Below are 19,316 nucleotides of genomic sequence, written 5' to 3' on the forward strand. Positions count from 1 at the left end.
ACATGATGGTAACAGAAGCATCCCCCAACTTGTCACAAGTGAGTAATGCCTGTGACTGGGCAGAGGATGCTGTTTTTATCAAGACTGACCCAGAGCGCATTTTGGACAAGCCCTTCACCTCCCCAAACTTGTCCTCCAAATGCTCCACAAAAAACTGACGCTTCATGGACATGAAAGATTCCCCATGAACTCTCCTGCATACGAGGCACCAGGCTGAATAAGCTTCACTGCCATCCTTAGCCTGGCATTCCTCCCATGGTGTGGCCAGGGAGGGGAACGATTTGGGGTCATATTTCTTAGCACTGAAGTTAGACTTTGTCTGCTTAGAGACTGTTGGCGGCGGACCACCAGCAAGAGATGCCGTAATATGCTTCATGGTGTGTCATCCGCTCTGAAACCACCCACTCTAACCAGGGGCCCTCCCCACGGGTGCCACCCAGTAACAGCATGGGCCACCTGGCAGGATGGCCATTGCCAGGAGTCCCGATGCCCCAGGGAAATGGGCATCTACTCCATGGTATATGTGGGGAGTTAACGACGCAGGCGACCCCTGTGGGTACAAGGTAGCCCCACCACAATGGACTGGCTACCGTGCTGGAAATGAGGTGCTAAGAAGTCCATGGTCATCATCAGCGCAGAAAGTGACACTGCATAGTGCACGGTGGAAAATGCACCCAGGAAGGTGTCCTCGCCCAAGAGATAGAGAAAGAGCGGGACTGCAATGCAACGACGAGAAAGTGGGCTACAGATCTCAAGATGGACACGATGCACCGTGTAAGGCGCCCTTCTCCAATTGGCTCGCTCTTTGGAAAAATTTAGAAAGATGGAGGTCAAACACAACAGGGGACCATCACATAAAGGCCAAAACGTGTGAGACTCCTTTCAGTTCTCTCTTACAACAGACAAGAATACCTCAGGACTATTCTATCCCTGGACCCGCAGGGGGCACAAACATTGCAACAGGGGTTCCACATGGGCACCATTCATGTAAAACCAGCCTTCACCATGTCTTCTCATTGATCTCTCTCTCTCTTTTTTTTTTAAAGAAACCCTCCCAGGCATGTTCTGAATGTATTGGCTGTTCCTGGATTTCATCAACACTATCCCCACACAAAATATCCCACAGGTTCAGTTCAGGAAACATTGGGAGGCCATGGCACTGGCGAGCCACGACCAGTACACTTGTCGAAAATTTGTGCTACATATTTATAAACAGTCACATCAAAGTGTGCCAGCACATCATCATGAATTTCTCATGCACTCGTCCTTTCACCATAAGATACATCATCCTTCGACATTAACACTGTTATAAAACTGGCACGATTGCTCTTATACATACATAATACGTATTGGCCTCCCCATGCTTATCAGGATTATTTCCTTGTTTATTGTTCTCTGGGCATCCCTTTCAGTTGTACCTATAAGGTTAATAGTCAAGCACCCTGTGTATCATCTGATACTAATGACGTTGAGTTAATTTGATGTAAATTGTATATGAACTGCATTTGTAATTTTCATTGTTAATGGTTTAAAAACACAAATATCACATGGAATTACAAACAACAAATTACTGAGTTAAAATAAATAGCATTAAGTAGTCATTGTTGACATCAGTAAATGTTTGTAATCAACAGACACACCCCCACTGATAAAAGCCATTGGGGTGAAAGCAGAGAGAAAAATTAAACCTGGTATCAGTAAATGGAAGTGCAGTCATTATCACTCCCCGCTCTCTTGCTATCAAAGTCTCATAATCAAATACAGTAAAAACAATGCTGCTATTAATGACAACATCACTCACACCTGTGGGTCAATCCAAATGAAGTGGTCCAATAAGAATTAAGTTGGTTGCTTGACCATTTTTAAATATTTTAATTTTTTTAATATGTGATTACCCTATATTTGAGAAATTCAAAACAGTTTTTAAAAAAAATTTACCTTTCACCTTTACTGAATGGTGGCCATTTTCATTTGTAAGCGCACGACAATGTTTCAGTTTAGAGACATTAGCAAAAATATGAATATCTCTGCACCGGGTTAAGTTACAACATTGCAACTGACATGATTGTTGTTAGAAAAGTGTACTTTACAACATTGTCTATTACACAAAACACCCAAAATTCAAAAATAACCAGTCAAAATGACCTCCAAAGTTTAGTATTGTAATTTTCAAAAATCCACTTTTTAGGCCCAAAAATAACAAACAAGGAGTGATTTATGAGAGTATTTTTTTCCTATAGTTACATATCATACACTCATGTAGAGCAAGAACACTTACAAAGGTTTCCTTAATTTTTTATGAATTTTTTGAAATTTGAAAATTTTCATTTTTTGTAAAGTTTGGGGTTAGTTATCTCAGGTGGGACTGAATATAAAAATATGATTATTGCACAGTTTGTACACCTACATGATAGCAATGTACTGTAAAAATTTCAATGTTGTTATCTGACTGTGAACAAAGATATGAAGTTTTGAAAATGAGGAGATAATTCACATTACTCTACAACTGATCTTATGGCTGTTGACTATCCATGTGTGATATTGGCGGGAGATAATCAATTATTATTGAAGTAAGGTATTGAGTTATATACAAAAAGTAGAAACATCACTGAAATTAACATTTATATTATTTTGACATACTTAAAACAAATATTTTCAATTAACATCCTTCGAGATGCGACTGTTCCTAAACCTGGTGGTGAATTTTAAGAACACATTTCTTCAGACAGTTTCTGTGATATAGAATAAGCCCTCCCAGTTGCTGTAGTAAGTAGTAGTAGAGGGGTTTTTGGGCGCACGACAGCAAGGTCTTCAGCGCCCGTTCAGTAACATAGTGAGACGGGTGTCAAGGAAAAAAACTAAGAACAGTAATATAAAACGGAACATCCTACCCACACTGAAGCGTGGGATGAAACAGGGCATCAGCAGTAAAACATGGACAACACAGGAAGAAAGTGGTAGAGGGAGCTAAAACAATGTAGCAGATGAAGTGGCTGGCTGACCGCAAGGGAAAAAGGGAGGAGTCAGCCACTCTGCAATACACTAAAACCTCCAACCTAAAAGTTTAGGCCAGAGTCCAGAAACATCACAAAACTTAAAAACCCTAGACACAAACGTCTCATTGTTAGCTAAAACACAAGGCAGATCCCCATCAACTTGTGCTTCTGCCCTTGCATCACGGTATAAAATGCAGTCTGTTAAAATGTGCCGGACAGAGATGTGCACACCACAAGCCTCACAAAAGGGAGGATCCTCCTCCCGTAATAAAAAGCTATGTGTGAGAGGACAGTGCCCGATCCGAAGACGTGTGAGAGCCACCTCTTCCCGCCTGAGCAACCGGCAGGAGGAACGCCACGGCCGAGTGGTTGACTTTACCAACCGCAGTTTATTGGCCGTCACCGCCAGCCATTCATCCTCCCATAACTCCATGCACTTCCTGTGGAGTGCAGAGATGACAGACTGCAAGGGGATAGGACACTGGACCACATCCTGCTCTCTGCAGGCCTCCTTGGCAGCTCGATCGGCCTGTTCATTGCCCCATATTCCGACATGACCAGGCACCCAGTAGAAGGATACCTCTTTACCCCGCCGTAGGAGCAAGTACAGTTGGTCATATATCAGCTGGACCATCTCCCCAGTCGGGTACAGGTTCTGCAGTGATGGTAAGGCACTAAGAGAATCGGAGCAGAGAAGAAATCGGTCGCCCCGAACATGATTCATCTGCTCCAGTGCCTTCAGGATCGTGTGGAGCTCTGCTGCGGAAATGGTATATTCAGCAGGGAGGCGAATCCGGGTAATATGATCAGGGAACACCACAGAACAGCCTAGGAAATTCTCCTGTTTGGAGCCATCAGTGTAAACGACGGTGAAACCGTGATGCACATCCAAAATGTTAAAAAACAGAGTTTGGAATCTAAAATCTGGTGTGCTATCTTTCTTAAAATTAGTCAAATCTAAAATAAGTTTGGGTCTCTGGAGGAGCCAAGGTGGAAATCTGCTCCAACCGCGACGTAAAACATGAAGACCAGCCATGGACATCGCAGCGAGGTGATCCTGTGTGCGAATCCCATAGGGCTGCATCGCACGTTGCCGGTTATGAAATAACCGTGCCAGAGGAGGCTGAGCAACGGTATGGTATGCAGGTGTGTATGGTGTGGACAAAATTTTATACGCCTGGCGTACTGTAAGTAGTTGTCGCCGCATATGAAGTGGCGGTTCACCAGCCTCTGCACAGAGGCTTGGTATGGGGCTAGTTCGGAATGCCCCAGTCGCCAACCGAAGCCCTTCATGGTGCACAACGTCCAACATCTTTAAGTAAGAAGGCCTCGCAGACCCATACACCGTGCACCCATAATCGAGCCGAGATCGCACAAACGCCCTGTAAAACTGGAGCAGACAAGTCCTGTCAGCTCCCCATGTACTGTGGCTAAGACATTTTAAAATATTTGAAGCCTGAAGTGACCACCATTTCAGGTCTTTAAGATGAGGTAACCACGTAAGCTTAGAGTCAAAAATGAGCCCCAAAAATCTCACCGTGTCTTTAAAAGTAAGAATAGTGTCCCTCATCCTCAACTCAGGAAAGGTTAAAATCGAACGAGAACAGTGAAAAAGAACACATACAGACTTCTCAGTGGAAAACTTAAAACCACTCTTCTGCGCCCAGTCATCCAAACGTCTAAGAGTAAGTTGCAACTGACGCGTTGTCGTTGCAAGGCTTGAAGTAGAGCAAAACAAAGAGAAATCATCCACAAACAAGGAGTACTGGACAGGACTTTTCACTATGGATGTAATGCTATTAACAGCGATGGCAAAGAGAGTCACATTTAAAATGCTACCCTGAGGGACACCGTTCTCCTTCTCAAAATTATCAGACAGGACGTTTCCAATTCGGTATCTAAAATATCGTGGAGAGAGGAAAGACTGAATAAAAAGAGGGAGACAACCACGAAAACCCCATTCGTGAAGCTGCTCCAGGATGAGATGCCTCCAAGAGGTATCGTAGGCCTTCTCGATGTCAAAAAATACACCTAGAAGGTGATGACGGCGCAGGAAAGCTTGCTATACAGCTGTCTCCAGGAGGGCACGGTTGTCGAGGGTGGAACGAAACCTCCTGAACCCACACTGAAAGCGACTAAGGAGTTGCCGGGATTCTAACATCCAGACAAGGCGGCGGTTGACCATCTGCTCCACGGTCTTTCCAATGCAACTAGTGAGGGCACTACTATGGAAGGTACTCGGGCTTGTGCAGTCTTTCCCAGGTTTTAGAAAAGGAATTAAAACTGCCTCACGCCACGAGTCAGGAAAGTGACCTGACGTCCAAATGGCATTAAAAAGTGCGAGGAGAATTTCTTTCTTGTGCCTTGGGAGGTGCTGCAGCATATTGTAATGGATCCTATCGTGACTAGGGGATGTGTCACGAGCTGCAGACAATGCAGAATCCAGCTCCCACACAGATAACGGGCAGTTGTAAACTTCATGAGAGGTGGACTGGAAGTCCAGACTACACCTCTCAGCAACCGCTCTATGGCGCTGGAAACCTGGATCCTGATTGGTTGTTGCAGTAACGGTGGCAAAATACACTGCCATAGTCTGGGCAAAGTCTCGCGGATCCGTGTGGAGAGTGCCGTTATTCATTACAGCAGCGATGGGGCACCTCCCTCCTCTGCCAGAAATGCTTCTGATGGTATCCCACACAATGGAACTTGTGGTGGAACGATTAATGGTGTTCAGGAACTTTTGCCACGACCTCTTCTTGCTCTCACGAATAATGCAGCGACATCTTGCCCTCGCCACCCGAAAGGCTGCAAGATTCTCAGCAGTCAGCCGACACTAGAACCGACGCAGAGCCGCACGCCTGGTCCTGATTGCAGAGCGGCATTCGGCACTCCACCAAAGGACAGGTGACCTCTTCCGGTGGCCTGTGGAATGGATACCGCAGCGGCATGGTGGACCGTTTTGGTAATATGATCCACCCACGCCTCAACATTCACACAGTGTTCGAACTGGGCCAACTGGCTATAAAGACATCTTGCCCTCGCCACCCGAAAGGCTGCAACATTCTCAGCAGTCGGCCGACACTAGAACCGACGCAGAGCCGCACGCCTGGTCCTGATTGCAGAGCGGCATTCGGCACTCCACTGAGCACCCATCGTAGTGGTCTCCTTTCGGGGCCCACACCATCTGGCTGGTGAATCCAGATTGGGAAATGATCACTGCCGTGCAAGTCAGGAACCACTTCCCAGTGAGCACTGGCGGCAAGAGCTGGAGAGCAAAGCGAGAGATCAATGGCAGAGAACGACCCAGTCGCTGTGCAGAAATGAGTGCTCTGTCCTCCATTGAGCAAGTAGGCACAGGATGACAGGAGAAACCTCTCAATTGCTCTACCCCTGGGGCAGGTAATTGCAGAGCTCCAAAGCACATTGTAGGCATTAAAATCACCACAAATAATGAATGGCTGGGGGAGCTGTGTAAGAAGGTCGGTGAGGGCCACTTCATCAAGTGCATCATGTGGGGGCAAGTAAAGCGAACATACAGTCAATGGATGACGCACGTGCACGGACACAGCGACAACCTGTAAAGTTGTCGAAAGCGAGAGAGGCGAGGAGTGGTAGTCCGTACTGACGAAAATACCCACGCCTCCTCTAGCTCTCTCTCCACACAGGTCGTCCTTTTTGTGGAGCGTATAGCCTCGTAGCTCAGGGGAGTATGATGGATGAAAATAAGTCTCTTGGAGACACAGACAGAGTGGTCTATCCTGAGAGAGTAGACGAAGTTCCTCCACATGCGTCCTGAACCCTTGCAAGTTCCACTGAAGGATGGGAACCATCTATACGATGGGGGTAGCACCTTCATCCTGTCTCTCCGATGGGGCGGGGAGACTGCAACAGGTGGATGGGCAGGCGTGGGGTGAGATGATTGCCCCACACATACGTCTAATTCCATCAGCTCTGGGGAAGAGTCAGATGAAGCCTCACGTAAAACAACATCTGCATGGTCAGACGGTTTACCACGGGATTTGACCCACTGTTGCTGCTGTACGCGAGCTTTCTGCGGTTTGGTGGGCTTTGGGGGAGCCGGAGTGGGAGTGGTAATGGCTGTACTGGGCTTCAGAACATCCTCAGCTGTTGGAGGCGCCAGGGGCTGGCCCAAGTTCGCCACTGTACCTTTGTCTGCCATTCGAGTAAGGGCTACTGGCTCTGAAACACTGGCTGCGTTGCAAGTGCACTGACAGCTGCAGGTATTAATGCCAACACTCGCCACCTCTGTCTGCATTGAGGCATCGACTTTTGGAGTAGGCTTCTGAACCAGGGATGCAAAAGATGTAGCAAATGTGGGAGGTTGCATTGACTTATAGATCTTCTTGGCCTTACCATAGGGGATACGCTTGGTTGCTTTTATTTCCTGGACTTTGCATTCCTCTAAAAATATTCGGCAGTTCCTACTCCAAACAGGGTGGTTCCCAGAGCAGTTGATACATTTGGCTGGAGACGAGCAACCAACTTCTTCATGAGCAGCCTTACCACAGTTGCCACAAGTCGCTTCACCTTTACATCCTAAGGTGGGATGCCCAAAATGCTGGCATTTAAAACAGCGCATTGGGGTCGGGAAATAAGGCCCCACACTAAGGCGAAGGAAGCCAGCTTTAACACGTTCAGGAAGTTTCGTGCTATTGAAGGTCAGAATAAAGGAGTTGGATTTGACAAGATTGCCATCAACCCTCTTCATGATATGTTGGACATCAACGATACCTTCCGGAGCCCACTCACGTTGCAGTTCTTCCTTGGGAATGTCAACTAGATCCCAGCATGTCACAACACCTTTGCTGTAGTTCAAGGTGCCGTGCAGTTCAGTATCTATGCCATACTCTCCAAGGCATTTAGCAAATTGGAGGTTAGTTACTTGCTGGGAAGTGGAAGTTTCCACTAGCAAGGTCCCATTACATTAGCGCTTCACAGATTTTAAGGAGCCACAGATTCCCTCCAATTGAAGGTCAGAATAAAGGAGTTGGATTTGACAAGATTGCCATCAACCCTCTTCATGATATGTTGGACATCAACGATACCTTCCGGAGCCCACTCACGTTGCAGTTCTTCCTTGGGAATGTCAACTAGATCCCAGCATGTCACAACACCTTTGCTGTAGTTCAAGGTGCCGTGCAGTTCAGTATCTATGCCATACTCTCCAAGGCATTTAGCAAATTGGAGGTTAGTTACTTGCTGGGAAGTGGAAGTTTCCACTAGCAAGGTCCCATTACATTAGCGCTTCACAGATTTTAAGGAGCCACAGATTCCCTCCAAACCCTTTTGTATATAGAAGGGCGAAACCTTCTCGAAACTACCCTCCTTCCGTTTCGCAATGAGAAACACATTTGCATTACCAGAATGCATTCTGTTACCTAAGACTGGACTTGTCAAAGAAGTGCCGGAGTCAAGGGGACTGACTGCACGAGCCCCCTTAAGAGACTGTGTGTTAGAACCTTCCAGTGGCCCACCCTTTCCGCTGGGAGGAAGAAAAGCGGATTTCAAAGGATCCATCTCGGTCCCACGAGCAGCTAGGGAACTAGAAGTCCACCTAGACAGTGCCCTGTGTGCCTAGGTAAGCCTTATACAACTGAGTTGCAGCAGGTTCCCCAGAGGTTGCCCGCTAACGACTGTTCCACCTCAACAGCCATGCATCTCATCAGTGCGCAGAACACCTTGAGATTGAGGGGTTGTTTATAGAGGTTTATGGCATCCTCGCGATCTGGGCGGTCAAGCCAAGATCCCCATTCCCTGAGACACACAACATTCCACCGCCGCGCCGCACGGTGGTCGCTGAAGTATGCCCAGAGCTTACGGTGACAGGGGACTGGTGGCGCTTACCAGTCCCCAGCTCACGAACCCCGGGGTCGCCAAGCCCGTACCCGGCACCTGAATGCTGAGCCCCTGGGGGCACCCAGTTGCTGTAGTAAGTTCAAGCACTGAAAGTTTCCTTGAAACATTTTTCATTGGTATCCAAACTTTGTCACAAGTAGATTTCCTGAATGATGTTCTTGGGCCAGCAAGGTGGTACAAACGCACAAAAACATCATTGTTTTCCAAACTCATTCTTTCAAACCTCTGCAAGCCACCACTGTCCATCATAAACATATGCCACTATGTCATTCAATGTTAAAGACAGAGATGTAATTTTACTGACACAGAAGTCCTCATAAATTTCGGTTTCTGATGATACATAGCATCGAACAAAGTTTTCTGCAATTTGTGGAAATGCCTTGTTCCTTTTATTGCTATACATTTTTCAAATCTGGTTTGAAGTGTTGTTTTCATATGCAGAACCACTTCTTTCTTGGTCAGAAAATAGGTAATGCCTTTAATACTATCCTTGCAAAAGACATACATGTCCTGTACTGTGAGAATTTGGTCTGTGGTTGGTCCTTGTAGGCTGGCTTTACTTCACGTTTTGTTGTACCTCCTACTCCATCACATGCATTTTTACCACGGCAGGAAGCAAAAAAGTGCCATTCAGCCTCCAACCCAAAGTCTACTTTGTGGTTGCACAGATTTGAAAAATTATTTTTGTTCTTATGCTGACTACCACTTCTATCTGAAAAGTGTATCAGCTTCTCAACCTTGGGAAAATTTTATTTTATGTAATTTATTACATACTTTTGAAACACATGTACAGCCAAAGTGTTGCGCTCCAAGTAGTCGCTTAGAATGCAAATTGAAGAACTGCAAACTTAATCTTTCTCATTTTTGAAGTAGAGAATAAATGGATGCACTGTTGCCTGGTCATTGACCCAGTGGTACCCTTGTATTGCATCCTGAATCACAAATGTAAAATTTTCTGCAAAATCAGCTAGTGCTATGCATTCAGTTTCATGAATTGTGCTTTTCAACACTTACTTTGGGTTTTAGAAGCACAGTGGTGACTTTTGGGTTTTTGTTAAGTTATCAAATAAAGATTCCAAGTACTCTTCCTGAGATTTAACCACTGTTATCATTTCTGCCCTGTCAGTTGTGACCCACTGTTTGAAGGTAATACTGTCTGGCATTTCCTCCTCATATTCGTGAAACAATTCAATAACAGTTTCCTTACCAGGGCATTTATTACACAAACTCATCATGCAGTCATAACTGTTGGTGTCACAGACCATTAAATGTAGTAACTCTTTGTAGTTAAGATCACTGAGTTTTGCACCCACAATCATCAGTTCGACATTTTTGATGATATAAACAAACACATACGGAGTGTGTCCCTGAGGATCCAACCAAAATACACCACTTAGGGCGGAGGTCACAAAAGTTTGACCTTCCAATTTTGCACTCAGGATGAGAATTTCTGAAAGCTACATAAAGTTCATTTAAATTTGACAGCACTACTCATTTTTGCTTTGTTCCTTTAACTCCTTTTATAACAACTCTTTGCAACCAGTGCACATTCTACTGTTTACATCATCTTCAAAAAACTGCTGGATCTTTTTAATTGTTTCTTCACTTATACATACCCCTTTCTTCTTTCCTAAAACTGGAAGAAAGCCTTGCTCTTTCAATAATTTTCAGGTTAGTTTAACCAAACAATGAGTAACACTGAATTCATGAACTATTTTTTCTCTTGACCATGGGTCAGGGAGCAAACTTAAAATTTTAACTTTTTCCTCTTTAGATGTCACTGAACATTTAATTTTTAATTTCTCTACTAAGATCAAATATTCAGTGTCAGTTGATGCTGGTGGTAGGATTTCTTCTTCTTTAGATATAATGTTGGTATCTGTATTATTAAAGCATGATTCCAAGTCTTTTCTAATTTTGTCTGAAATTTGTTGTAGGACCTTATTTTCAATAGCTGCTTTCCTTTTTCTGCTACTTAATTTTATTATTTTTGAAGCAGGAGATACGTCTAACTTACGGTAGAACAAGCAAAATGTAATATGCTAACAGCGTCACAACAAATATTTTTGAGTAACAATCTGGGCACAGGGAATTTCCAGGAACCACATTATGTTTCACTTGGGAAGCTGTTTCACTCTCACATAACAAGGACAAATGTTCAAATTTTATTTCCCTCAAACCTTTAGTAATAGGCTTTTTATGAGCTTTAAGTGGATGACAGCACTTTCTGCCAAAAATGTGGTCGTATTTCAGAGTATATTTATTCTCCTGATACTCACACACTGATGTTACAGAAGAACTTACTCGAAATTTAAACCAAGTTTGTCTAACTTCATCACAGTCATTGACATTTTTCAAGTTTTTTGAAACTGAACCGTAAACTGTTTTGTGACATACTTCACTTGCTATCTGTCCAATAGAGCACTGTTCATCCATGTTATTGCATTCCAGTTAATCTCTCAAAATTAACTACAAATTACACACAGAACAAAGCACATAACACATTCTACACTCTCGATGAAGTATGTAAATCCACTCTAACAGAGGTTTCAGAACAGACTGACTACAACAATGCAACAACCAGCAATAATGTACTTCTACAATGCCACACCCAACATAAATGTACTTCTTTATTGACAATAAATCTAAACGTAAATGGGCATTTTTATTACCATAGAACTATAGTGAAAACTCCTATTGTTTAATATTGCATTATTAAAAATAAATAAACTAAATGAATCTTGGGTTTTGTGTTAACTAAATATATGTCACAATTAAACTTTACTACAATGAAACAATAAACCATTTAAATAGGCAAAAGCAGTAAGATCAGTTTCAGAGTAATGTGAATAATTTCCTCATTTTCAAAAATTCATATCTTTGTTCACAGTCAGATATCAATGTTGAAATTTTTACAATACATTGCTATCATATAGGTGTACAAACAGTGCAAAAATCATATTTTTATATTCAGTCCCACCTGAGATAACTAACCCCAAACTTTATAAAATATGAAAATTTTCAAATTTCAAAAATTCATAAAAAATTAAGGAAAACTTTGTAAGTGTTCTTGCTCTATATGAGACTAGTAGTGTATGATAGCTAACTATAGGAAGAAAACAGACTCTCACAAATCACTCCTTGTTTGTTATTTTTGGGCCTAAAAAGTGGATTTTTGAAAATTACGATACTAAACTTTGGAGGTCATTTTGACTGGTTATTTTTTAATTTAGGGTGTTTTGTGTAATAGACAATGTTGTAGAGGACACTTTTCTAAAAACAATCATGTCAATTGCAATGTTGTAATTTAACCCAGTGCAGAGATATTCATATTTTTGCTAACGCCTCTAAACTGAAACACCGTCGCGCGCTTACAAACAAAAATGGCCGCCATCCAGTAAAGGTGCAAGATAAATTCTTTTAAAAAACTGTTTTGAACTTCAAAAACATAGGGCAATCACACAAAAAAATTAAAATAATTAAAAATGGTCAAGCAACCATCACTTGACCACTTCATATGGATTGAACCCTGTGGAACATAAACACATAGATTACGTGCCAAGAAGTAGAAATTTTACCCATACAAGTGCCAAGAAAAATGTTTTCCGGCTGTTGGAGATATTGCTTTCATTTTAATGAGATTTTGTATTTTGTATGTTGGTAAATGTTTAGAATCATGAAAGAAATAGGGCTGGGCAAAGCTAGCTGAAAAGATTTATTCTCACTGAAGACAGGTAGGAATCACTGTCTCTCCCACATCCCAAAATACACAGACGCATGACTTGCAGTACAGAAGCTGGTCACAATATGATGACAGAACTATGAATGTAAAAACTGTCACAACACTGTCTGCCAATCCTTTTACAAATATGATCTGCCAACTTTGCTTCTCTGTGAGCCAATGCATTTGTTCTAGTAATTCTGACAGTGTGTGAAAGATGTCAACACCATAAAATTGAAGTACTTTTGCTGCTTAGTGATGGTTTCAAAATTTCAGTGCTTTCTATTTTGTTATTTTTGTGGTTAATAAATAAATATATATTTTCATCCAGTTTCATATGTTCCCATTCTCCACTTTCCCATGAAGGTTACTGATTATGTGATCAATCTGAGGCAGTCATTGTTTGGACAAAACTAAAATTTGTAAATTTTGAGGTATAATGAGGAACTAGTGCATCTGATGTATAAGTGACAGGAAGCACAGTCATATTCCACTGTTCAGGTGGTTTTCATGGTATATCACCTTCTGAATGATAACAAAGAAATACAGTAGGCTACCAATTGATCACTATTTTACTAACTTCTCTTTTGCCGTGTATAAATGACCACCCATCTTACGCTGAAAAACAAATAATTTTATTTTCTGAGGATGCAAGCATCATGATCAGTGCCAGTCGGGATGTAGCAACAGAAGGAATGGTGTATGAAAATTTCCCCCAAATCAGTGTGCTGCACATTAGTCAACTTAAAAAATTATGCAGTTTGGGGCTGGATATAACAACAACACAGCATGGCAGAAAGAAAATATGTTAAAAAGTATTGTTTCTGCATGTTGATAAGACCTTTCACTGGAAATAACATATTACAGAGCTCAAACTTCATCAATATTTGTTAGGTGTGTGGCTGCTGATCACATAAACTTGGATAACATTTTAAAACTGCAATCCACGGCACATCTATAACTACATAACAGGATGTCTCTCTTAAGACTTGTCAGATGCATCTTCTTTGGTGTTTCAGCAGATATTTGCATTTTGTTTTTGCATTGTTGGAGTCACCTCAATCAAATAGTGCTTTTCATGTCTTTCATGTGACAACCAGTGTCAACAGAAAGTGTTGGTTCATTTCCTGTTGCAAACAAAATTATTTTTAAAGTAGAATTTTACATGCCCATTAGATAGTGTGTTCCTAAATTAGTTTAGCCAAATATTTGTATTATTGATATGTATTAACTCAGACTTTGCAATTCTGGTAATACTAATATTTGATAGCTATTAAATACTGTAATTGTAAAAGTAGTTATTTACCTGCTGTAGGTTACATTAGCCTTTGGTAACCAATTTACCATTCTACTCATGGATGATCCACAAAGGAACAACCGCCGTACTCTCTTCCATACCAGTGAGCGGTTTCCACAACATCTACACCAGGAAGAAGCAAGTTTGTAGAATTTTCTGTAAAGACTGTTCTTGTATCTCCAGCAGCACACCTTAACATGCTACAACATCTTTCTTGAATAGTATCCCACAGTCCAAAACAACCTAATCTCAAGTGGCATGACTCTTTATCACAAATTACATGGCTTTTCTGTGGACTTCATCATTTCTGCAGTCTCTAAACTCTGTCTGAACAGCCTCACAAGGCCCAATGGTAAAAACAGACTGCAGTGTTGTCCTCCATCGATAGGCACCACTGGATGCGGGTATGGAGGGGTATGTAGTTAGCACACCACTCTTCTGACCATTGTCAGTTTTTGTCACCAGAGGCGCTACTTCTAAGTCAAGTAGTTCCTCAATTGGCCTCACAATGGGTGAGTGCATCCCACTTGCCAACTGCTCTCGGCAGACCCAGACGGTCACCCATCCAAGTGTTAGCCAAGTCTGACAGCTCTTAGCTTCGGCGACCTAACAGGAACCTGTGGCACCACTATCGCAAGGCCACTGGCATAATTTCTTCAATCAGTCTGACAAAATATGAAACCCAGATAAGACTACTGGTGCTTGAGGATGAGCAATGTGCCAGCTACTTCCTTTGTAAAAGCTGGACCATTCTCGAGTCCTTGTAATGAACTGAAAGCCAGTGTTCCAAAATTCTTGAGAATGACAATGGTTTTTCAAAATAGATTTATATTTATATCCCATAAGCATAGGAAGAAATAAACAAGTGAAAAAACACGCTGATCACAATGAAAAATATTAAGAGATCTGGTGGAAACTATTCCAGTTAGGATGAAAGTTATATCTGCTAGTCCTTTGGATCTTTCACATGTCTGGATGCGTAATAAGCTATAAGTACACAAATGCACCAAAATATTCCCCACACATTTGTTTGCTATGTCATACACCTTTTCTGGATTTATGATTGTGTTCATAGCTGTTCAGTTCTCAGCTGCACATTTTTTTTCACTTTACTGGTTTCCACAGATTAATCTGCCACCTTCAATAGTTTGATACAAGCTTAAATAATAGGTAAGCCAATGTCAAATAAGGACTGGATGATAAATGCGTCCATCAAAGAAACTATGCATAACATCTTTTATTTTTGTTCTCTGGATTAACTGAGCAGTTCTAGTTACTTATAAAAAAGTAACCACCACTCTAATTCTGCAAGTTACAATTAGTTAGGAGCCTCTCTCCACAGCCCTAACAAGCACTAAGAGCACATTCTTACAAAGCTACAGATTCACTGACTACTCCATACAGAATTGGACACGAATATATGGTAAAAGCATTTGCTTATTTGAAACATGTATTCAGTAGAACAGCAGCAAAGTTTCATTGTCATCAACTAAAGTACTATTTTCCAAGCATAAGCACACAGAACCACGTGAAACAACAAATCTGCATTTCTACACAATAAAGACAATGAGACTACTCACTATTTCTATATGTGTATGCATTACTTCATGCTCATAATTTGACAACAACTGGTGATACATAATTCAGGAATGGTACATATCACACAGTTAATCATCAACACAACTGCATTTATATCACCACCGATAGCAAATGAACTTAAAACCATACACAGTCTAATTACCATTTACGCAACCACTCTGGGAACAAAATCATAATCACACGTGGCTAATACTTTGAAAGTGTATGGCTTAAGCCTTAATGAACTAGTAAATAGGTGCCCCATACTACATTGACACCTAACTAATCATAGTAAAAGGGAACTGCATGACAACCACATTTTTCTGATCCACGGTTGATTAAAATACGGATGTAAAACCTGCATTTAACAGTTCCCTGGAAACTTGCAATTAGGGCAAAACCCTTAGTCATTACACACATAAACACTACTTTCTTTACTGACAAGTTAACAACAGACAGCACCAGAACAAATATTTTACAGTTCAGTTCACTAGTGTGTTAGCTTCTTCAAGTCAGTATAATGGTATTTTTAAAAATGTCACTGAACAAAAAATAAAAGTTCCCGTTGTTCTGTATGAGTTATCACGGCGATGTTAATTTGAGGGAAAAAATTAAAATCGTTTTAACGATGATGCACACAAAAGTTTTCCATTACTAATATTTAGCGATCTTCATACCAAACGATGTTCCCAGCTTGAGAATGATTTTCATACGAAATGTTTTTCCAATGGACCAAATGCTTTAGTTTCAGCAGATGATCATCTTGCATAGGACAGCCCTTAAGCTACACAGGAAAACCAAGAAAATAAACGGGTTGTAAGATGAACACCGCATACAGGGCTGTTTATCGGCCATGAATAAATGAAAGTTTTATCACCAACAACTTACAATTACATCCAGCGGTAACGAGGCTTGCAATTATGAATGACATCGGATGTATTTATCTACAACAATTTACCATTGTAATCCTTAAGTGGTGACGGTTGTCAGATTCGATTTTGTCAAACAAATGACACAATAAATCTTACAGTACCACAATCACCTTGCATTATAAAGTAACAAACGCATGCTGAAACATACAACTGATCAACAAACCTGACATGTTATTTTTGGCCCAGCAGTAGGATGAAATTCACTGAAGAAAATACATCTTACAGGACCTTCACGCCCGCATCCTTCGAAATATCTTTCATCGCCGCCATTGACTGCACCCATATCTTTTCTCCGTCTTCTGCAACAATACCTGCCGAACACCTGTCACTTTAGTCTCACATAGCTTACACATAAACACACACCGGCAACTACACAATCAACATATCTCAGATGTTACTAAACCAATGCAATGATACACGACACGTTAACACTAACACACATATCGATCGATTCGATAGTTATCGAAAATGTTGTCTTCTGCCAAGAAAAGTGGTGATTGATAATACCTTAGAAGTTCAATTAATATCTCAGAATTTTAGGATTTTTTTTAAATACCTGAACAGTTCATTTTTCTCCAATAAAAAGAAATTAAGATGAAGGCAATGAAACGGTGGATACTTACATCCACTACCACAGCCGAAGCCGAAGCAGACAAGACAAAATTCCTTTACTGGAATCAGAGGGACACAAGTTTTTCGTTAGAGTAGGGTTACAGGCAGAGTGTATTGACAGAAATTAGAGCAGTACAAGACCATAATACGTATAACAGGCTCCGGAAAAATAATACTAATTTGTTTCATTAGAACATTAGAGGATTGAAAACCAAGATAGATGAGCTTATTATATTTCAGAAGATGTGGAAAACTGAGAAGTGATAGATGATCTATGCCTCTCTGAAGACCGTGTAATCACAGAGATTGAAAAGTTAAATATCATGTATTATAGACTGGCTTTGTTTCTGTGTAGAGCTAATATAGGAAGAGGAGGAGATGCAACATATATTAAAGTTTGACACCAAGTCAAAAATATTGAAACAAATGTTTTTTGTGTTGCACAGTACCTAGAAGCATGTTGTTGAGAGTAGTTACTCCAGAAAACTTATCTGATAATTGTAACAGTCTGCAGATCACCTCTAGAAAACTTTCAGCTCTTTATGAGAAATCTATGTCTATTAGTGAGCTAACTGTTTAAAAGAGGAAATAGTTAGTAGTTTGTGAAAATTTCAATGTAAATTTCTTACAAGATGCGGACAGGAAAAATGAACTAAAATTATTATTTGTGTGTTTCACTCTAATTTCGGTAGCCAATTTTCAGACTCATGTACAGCAAAATAGAAAGACACTTATTCATAACATTTTTATAAACAGTGTCCAAGCTGAGACAATTAATGTATACCCAGTTGTTAATGGACAATCTGATCATGACACAAATTAATAGGTATAAACAGCACGGCTCCTTACAACCCTGATGCAGGTTAATACAAAGCACTAAGGCTTATTAATGACAGTAGGATACAGTGTTTCCAGAGTAAGTTAAAAGGGGTAGTATGGACTGAGATATATGTAGAAAGAGATGGTAACATCAAATTCAGTTTATTCCATACTAAATTTGTGCCTATATTTGGAAATTGCTCTCCTAAAATCAAAACAATAAACAAAATAAGAACAAGTAAGCCATGGATAACAAAGAAAATTAAAGTCTCATATAAGAGGAAGAGGGAAATTTATACAAACGTCAGAGAAGTCAAGATCTGACATTAGGGCTTACTTGCATTCTAGAGAAAATACTGTAGTATTTTAAGGAAAGTCAGTGTGCAGAAGTATGCATATCCTGACAGAAATTAATAATGCTGATAGTAATACTAAAACAATATGAGACACTGTCAAATGAAAAAAAGGACTGCCAGTCAGTGTACAAGATTCCATAACAATTAAACTAAATAACAATTCACAAGTTGCAAGTACATTTAACAATTACTTTCTTAACATACAGCAAATATAGGATTAAATGGTTCAGTTGAAGAAGTAAGAGAATGTATTAAATACGTGATTTCACAAAATTATAAACAACTAGAAGTAGCACCAACATCCTTCACTGAAATTAATACAATTACAAAAAGCAAAAGCTCATGTACAATTGATGGAATTTCAAATAGAATTCTGAAAACTTGTCCCTCACAGAAAATACCTCTGCTAAATTACTGAACACTATTTGTGTATTTACTTTAGCAGTTCTTGGGCATATATAAATCACGTTTCTGTGATGTGATAATTATTAATTATAGTCAGGGTATATGTGAAGAATAAGATGCCAAGATTTACAACAAGCCTCCATTATGGTTTTTATAGTCTTGGAGTGGAAATGTAGTTACTACATATACAAAACTGGAGGCTGCTGTTATTGTATCTCACCATAAATGGTTGAGAAACTGTCTCATACATAATTTTGGGTTGTGTAATCACCTCTAGTGCTTGTATGTAATCTGAGAGGGTAAGGGGAAGTAACCAGAGGCCTGGCATCTTCACTATGTTCTTCCTTCTTTTCTTGTCATTTCAGCTTAGAACTGTCAGTTTTGTTTTCAGAATAAAAAATGTGAAAGAATTAGCAGAGTTGCTGATGGCACTGGTTCAAAAATACCTTGCAAAAACCAGAGAAGGGAGAAAGAACTGTATTGGTTAAAAAAGGATCATAAAGCTCAGAAATTAGACAAGAAAATAGAAATTAATACAAATGATTTAAGAATAAAAACATATTAATCCATGTACTTTTCAAAAAATGTTCAAATGTGTGTGAAATCTTATGAGACTGAACTACTAAGGTCATCAGTCCGTAAGCTTACACACTACTTAACCTAAATTATCCTAAGGACAAACACACACACCCATGCCCGACGCCATCTACTTTTGTTTCTTTT

General features: G+C 40.7%; 1 protein-coding gene across 1 annotated transcript in view; it reads right to left on the bottom strand.

The window, feature by feature from the left end:
• LOC124721553 (GATOR complex protein NPRL2) overlaps positions 1 to 16,792 on the bottom strand; it is a 169,039-nt gene extending 152,247 nt beyond the window's left edge. The window contains exon 1 of the mRNA XM_047246585.1: positions 16,565 to 16,792. Coding sequence (XP_047102541.1) covers positions 16,565 to 16,684 — 120 coding nt within the window. The 5' untranslated portion in view covers positions 16,685 to 16,792. The remainder of the gene's footprint in view (positions 1 to 16,564) is intronic.
• Between the last annotated feature and the right edge of the window lie 2,524 nt (positions 16,793 to 19,316).

This window comes from Schistocerca piceifrons, chromosome X, assembly GCF_021461385.2.
Source record: "Schistocerca piceifrons isolate TAMUIC-IGC-003096 chromosome X, iqSchPice1.1, whole genome shotgun sequence".
Classification (NCBI taxonomy): domain Eukaryota; kingdom Metazoa; phylum Arthropoda; class Insecta; order Orthoptera; family Acrididae; genus Schistocerca; species Schistocerca piceifrons.